This window comes from Cyrtonyx montezumae, unplaced genomic scaffold (genome assembly GCF_038088225.1).
Source record: "Cyrtonyx montezumae isolate F1298 unplaced genomic scaffold, pur_monq_1.0 scaffold_26, whole genome shotgun sequence".
Lineage (NCBI taxonomy): Eukaryota > Metazoa > Chordata > Aves > Galliformes > Odontophoridae > Cyrtonyx > Cyrtonyx montezumae.
The window spans coordinates 2,251,985-2,257,993 of record NW_027072003.1 but is presented as its reverse complement, the minus strand read 5'-3'; the positions used below and the strand labels follow the sequence as shown (position 1 = coordinate 2,257,993).

At 45.0% G+C, this 6,009-nt stretch overlaps 1 protein-coding gene across 1 annotated transcript; it reads right to left on the bottom strand.

Annotated features, from left to right (window-relative positions):
• Window positions 1–360: 360 nt before the first annotated feature.
• On the bottom strand, window positions 361–4,854 carry SIKE1 (suppressor of IKBKE 1). The gene is made up of 4 exons (XM_065740282.1): window positions 4,415–4,854; window positions 4,133–4,275; window positions 2,095–2,208; window positions 361–1,723 (listed from the first exon to the last, which is right to left on the bottom strand). Exons 1-4 carry the CDS (start codon window positions 4,719–4,721, stop codon window positions 1,634–1,636), a joined length of 654 nt encoding a protein of 217 aa, XP_065596354.1. The 5' UTR covers window positions 4,722–4,854; the 3' UTR covers window positions 361–1,633.
• Window positions 4,855–6,009: the final 1,155 nt, after the last annotated feature.

Genomic DNA, 6,009 nt, shown 5'->3' with positions numbered 1-6,009 from the left:
CATCACTGCCCGGCCGGGCCACGCCGCCCTATGGAGGACACGGAGCTGCGGCCCGGCTGCTTCCCTACCTTCGTGCACACCCGTCCTGAAGTAACGGAGATGCTGATAGTGGGAGCTAAGCCAACTCCCACTGCCTTCAAGTTAGTAATAGCTCAGCTTTGTACAGCATCTCCCCCCACCTTATAGGAAGCTTAGCCCGCACTTGGGTAATTAAGGTGGAAAGGCACCACTGCACACATTTCAGATCAGTCAGAGTGCTCAAAATACACCATTTTTGATAATTATGAAGTGCCACTCAGCAGTCCTGGGTACAGGCAACACAGACCCAAGTACTGCCACACTTTACAGAACAGAATACAATTGAGAAAACAGTGCCCACAGTTTCTTTTATTCCCTCTTAAAATATTTTAGGAAAGAATTCCATACAACACTCCTGTACAGGAATCCCTTACATCAACTCTTTTTTTTGGATACTTGAAACGCTTGCAGAGAAGCGTCTCTTACTATGCAAAGACCTAAATTGCCTTTTGTAGCTATCAAAATGCTCACACAGGTAAAAACAGCATAAAAAATTAATATTGACAATTAGATGCTTACTGTTACTGAAGTATTTTCTCGATCACAGGCAAAGACAAAACACATTGAAATTCCACTGAGAACATCACAATATTGATCAAACCCTACTACACTGCAACTTCAGTTTCACCCAATATAGCATTTTGCAATAACTAAGTTACATCTGTCACTAGGTCTTACCTGCACTATGACATTAAATACCTGTCTATGTGGTTGGTTTTGGTTTAATTTGAGGCACACCTCGCCCTCCCTGAAATTCAAAGCAGTGAGAGGCCAAACAGCTTTGATCTGAAAGCACTGTATTCTCTGTACTACCTTAAGTGCACTGCATTCAGACCAGTGCTAGCCAGCATCCATGCACTTCAATGCACAGGTAAAGAAAGAACAGGTCTGCCTACAGAAAAAAAAAAAAGCCTGATATGTAATAAAAATAAAAAATGCTGATGTGTGAGGAAGGGTCATCCTTGCTGGTCTTCTCTAAAAGAAGGCAAACTATACTCCCTACATAAGTTAGTAATTAAAGTGCTCTGTTGGCCATCTGATATTCTCTCAGCCTGCCCCTAAACAATTTTTCAAGTATGAGTGACCAAATACTGAGTGTTGGGCCTTCAAAGCAAATCAAAAGCTCTACGTGCCGAATCCAGGCAGGCTAAGCAAGATGTGAACCTATTATTATGTAGTTTTCAAATTATCTTATTCCTTCTAGCAAATAAAATAACCATAATCTGTATTATGTTCACCAGCTACCAATGAGGCAGTTTTAAGCAACATCTGCACAGCTGGCATCACTCACTAAAGCTTATCAAAAATATCATTCACGAGATAAACTGTCACAAAAGAGTACACACCAGAAGTACTTCATTGTTATACAATTGTACGGTGCAATTCATAAGACAGAGCAGCAACGGGTGCCTTTGCCATCAGGAGTTCAGAGTAACACAGAGGAAGTAGGCCACACATTTGCGTAGATAAAACATGAAACACCTGAAAGAGCAAATCATCCTCATTGGGTGGTTTCAAAACAGTCTCTGAAGTGAAGATTTGGCTATTCTGTGACCTATGCTTCACTGCCATGCATATCTTCTCTCCCGACCTCAAAAGATTCTTTGCTGATTGACAATAGTTCACGCAGCTCTTTGTTTTCAAGCTGGAAAAGAAATAAATCAATATTTCAGCTGAAACAGAGATGAGCTAATTCACAAAGATCATATACCTTCAATTAAGTGGCCCCACTCTTTCCTAGTCTAATAGAATTCTAATTTCATAACACAAACATTAATGCAGTGCTATCAAGAGGTGAACCACATTTCAAGTATACCTTTTACTTCTGGCTTTATCATTAAGATGCTGAAATATCAAGAAATTGAAAATAAGCAGAACATATTCCTTGCTTCCCAACCTTACCCACTGTCCCCATTTTCTACTGTTATAAATACTTAACACACACAAGCAATCTGCAGAGCAAGTCTAGAGTCTCCAGAAGCTTGATCTGCCCTTAGCAATGGCACTGGTTCTTACCTCCAGCTGAGCTAGTTTCTCCTGAACCTTGTAAAACTGATCATCATCAACTTGTACAGCTTTTCTCATCACTTCACCCATCTCACAAATTCTATCTATTTGACTTTCAATTTCCTGAAAGACATGGAAAAATAACACAGTCAATACTTTCAGGTAAAAGCAGTAATTTATTCCTTATGAGTCATTTATTTTCATCTTATTAATTTTGGACTATTTTCCTACTTTGAATTTTAATCTTCTCCTTCCAACCACTTGTAATCCTCCCAACTCACACAGTATTTTAAGACAGCATCGTGTACCTTATTATCCACTATCAGCCATCAATGAGAACAGTGAACAGAAAGACACCAGTCAGTACTGCACCCTCACACACGTGGAAATCATTCCAAGTATGACAAGGACTAAGACAACAGACTCCTGCTCAACTGAATACAATTAGCATGCAGCAAGTTCCACATTGCTTTGCTAGAAAAACTTGACTGAATTCATAAGAATTTCTGACACAAAAGCAAGTAAAACTGGAAGACTAAAAAACAAAACAAAAAAAAAAAAAACCAACATAAAACAGCTGCATTAGTTCCCAACAGAATCTGTCTAGAAATACTCCCAATCCTTTGGAAGTTGCTTTATTTTTTTTTAAGCTAAGAAATAAGTGTAACTATGCAACATGTAATGTAATGTGACATTAGTTCTCATCTGAAGAACGTCCAGTTTCAAAATAACATATTTAGGGAGGAACCCATGGTATGTGAACACAAACATATCAATAATTCACAGGGAGTTATAAAACAAGGATGTGGAAGCTTCTGATGCATTTTAACAGAACATAATATCATGATACCACAAGACACTCTGGGAAATATCAGATAACATTACAGGGTAGAGCTTCTTCTCAATAAATGCCCATAATCACTCTGTTCTGCCTCTGGAAGAGGTATGTACCACCTGAGTAGAGAATCCAGCTTTGAATTCCATTACTGAGAAAACATGTAAACAGATGAGCATGCCTTGAAAGAGCTAGAGGAACAGAAGTTTACATAATCCAAGAAGAAGGAACAATGTTTTTTATACAGAAAGAGGGTTAAATACGAATGCAACTCTTCAGAAGATATTAAAAGGTTGCAACTGTTCTCTAAAGTTGTAAGTAGGAAAGAATTCATAAACTTAATTAGAAATATGGAAGATTTTGCCTTAGTGTTTAAGTAGTCTAGAGATATTCCATCATGGTATAAAAGGTTTCTCTGAAGTCCTTCCAGTTTTGTGTTTCTGTGCCATTACAATGGAGCAAAAGCAGTAAGAGAATGTTACAAATTTTGTCCAAATATTAATACTTAATAAACAAAATAATCTGTGCACCTCAGCAAGCAATGGAAGACATCAGCAGCAGAAAACAGTTAAACAAAATACCCACAAGATATGAGATCTGGTCATGTTGAACCAAGTTGCTACGTTCTCATCCCATAAACATACATTTTAACAAAATCTTAACTTAATAACCTTTTATCACATATCCTGCATTATTACATTGTTATCAGACACCTAAACCAAGAGACAGTTACCAGCAGTCACTCCCTCGCCTCCTGAAGGCACTGTGTGTGACACAAACGTACACTTCTAGGCTGTAGTACTGTGTATCAGGAGTTAAAAGCATTTGGAAGCAGTCATTTATTATGTCCTTACCATACCACAGCTTACAGGGATTTTGGAGGCTCCCTTCCCTCTGTTACAATTACAGAACAGTAACACCTCCATGCACTCCCATCAAGTGAAAACAAAGGCATTAGAGCCCAACCCAAGGGGTGTACCATCCAGGGCATACATAGGCAACAAAAAGCTCGTGGCTTTCAGAGTTCTCTATGACAAGTGTTAAAACATGGACGCTGTAAGAAACAGAGGAAAAAGCGATACCAAAGAGACCAGAGCTTCCAAGAACACAGCCTGGAGCAGAGCGGCTGCTCCAGAACGTGGACAAACTTTGCCTGAAAGCAAACAGGACAACAAGTCTCCTATTCCCCCTCCGGTCCCCGTCCCATCTTACCACAGAGTTGGCCTGATGAACTTCCAGGACCGGTTCCGCATCTTCACTTTTTCTCCCTTGCAACAGCTGCAACATCTGCTTTCTGTATTTGCTCATGATGAGCTCTAACGCGTCCTGGTGCTCCTCCAGAGAGATCCACAGCGCTACGGGACACACACATCACGGCACCGCTACACCCCCAGCCCCGCCGCGCCGAGAGCCCGCACTGCTGCGGGGATAACAGCCGCCCAGCACGGCACGGCCCGGCACGGCCCGGCACAGCCCGGCCCCCCGCCCGCTCACCGCGGTTCTCCTGCCGCAGGTCGCGGATCTGCGTGTTCTCCTGGCACAGCAGCATGTGCGGCCGCAGCCGAGAGACGTCCGCACGATCCGCCGCAGCGTCCCGGCCCCTCCGAGCCGCGGCCGTGGGTACCGCCGCCGCCGCGCTGCTCTTCTCGGCCGGCGCCGCGCCCGCCTCCTTCATAGCGGCCACGCGCTGGTGCAGGACGGCGGACTGGTCGATGAGCGACTCGGCTGCGGTGTCGTGCTCCTTGAGCCGCTCCAGCAAGGTCTTCGCGTCCGTGAGGATCTTCTCGATGGTGCAGGTCATGGCGGGCGCAGGCCGGACCGCGCTGCTCACTCCCGCGGCGGTCCCATACCCGGCGGAGCGGGCGGCCCGAACCGGGAGGGCCCGAACCGGGAGAGCCCGCGCCGCGCTCCGCCGCCTTTTCCGGGCCGCGCTCCTCGCGCCGCAGCTGCGCAGGCGCGGACCGACCCCGGAGCGGCCGCTGAGCCCGCGGCGCCGCCTGGCGGCCACGCTGAGCATCGCACCGCCTGGGTGGAGGACGGGTGGGGGTCACGGCGTCGTTTTAAAGGAGGTACAAAGAAATCTGCGCTACATCGGTGTCTTAACCGCCGTGATGTGATTTCTCCGTGCCAGAACACCGACGGCCCTCGGAGGTGCCCGCCTCACGGCATTGCTCTCAGAGCACGAGGAGACCCCGACAGAAAGCTGCAGCTCGGCAGGCGGTAATGGGCGCTGTTTGCAGAGGGCAGGTGGCCGTGACCCACGGGGGGTCCCGGTTATCTTTTTAAATACTCCTTTAAGCAGTGTGTGATAAATTCTTTGCTGAGGTTTGTTGAGCTGTCATCTTATCTGTATCTTGTTTGTCCCTCGAACAGTAAACATCCTCCACTCAAGTTGAAATAACAAGCTCTGTAATGCTGACTTCGTTCTTTGTTATTTGCTAACTGAAACTACCGTTGCTGATCTGCGATGTCCCTGATGCTTAACTTAGCAATGTGTCACATTTTTATGTGATATTACCAACTTTATAAGCAGTATTTTCGGCCATGTGTCAGCGGGACTACTGCACCAAGACACCTTTTAAGTTTAAATCTCCTTTGATACACACACACAGGAACAATTCAGTTACCAGAAGTCCTTTTTCATAGCGGCTGATCCCTGAACCGAAAACTGAGAAACTGTTTTCTTTACAATTCTGGTCATGGAACAAGTGGGCAAGAGTGTATCCTCTCTGGAGATGGATGTAAAATCCCTATGCTGTAGCCGGTATTTGCTCCTCCTGCTCCACAGTCTGTCCCCTAATTGCATCCCAAATCCTCTTTCCTTCTGCTGTTTCACTCTGCTTAACTTCCAGCTCCACAGCAGCCTTTAAAGCTCCTCATCGTGCTTCAGTTTTCATAGGGCCTGTGAGCAGCCACGCAGGACAGCTGCATGAAATGTGTCTGTGCCATGAAATGCTCCATGTATACCTGTTAAGCATCTTCTTGCCTTTGACCCTGTTCTGTCTAAGAAAGTTCTGTGAAGTCAAATGTGCAACCTGTAACATTTGGATTCTGTTTTACAGATGGGGTACTCAATAAGGTCAGTGTAG

Coding starts and splice junctions, on each gene's coding strand:
- SIKE1 (XM_065740282.1), bottom strand. CDS start 4,721: ATGACCTGCACCATCGAGAAGATCCTCACGGACGCGAAGACCTTGCTG. Junction 2,209..4,132: donor TTCATCAGGCCAACTCTGTG/GTAAGATGGGAC, acceptor CATGTCTTTCAG/GAAATTGAAAGTCAAATAGA. Junction 1,724..2,094: donor AGAAACTAGCTCAGCTGGAG/GTAAGAACCAGT, acceptor TTTCTTTTCCAG/CTTGAAAACAAAGAGCTGCG.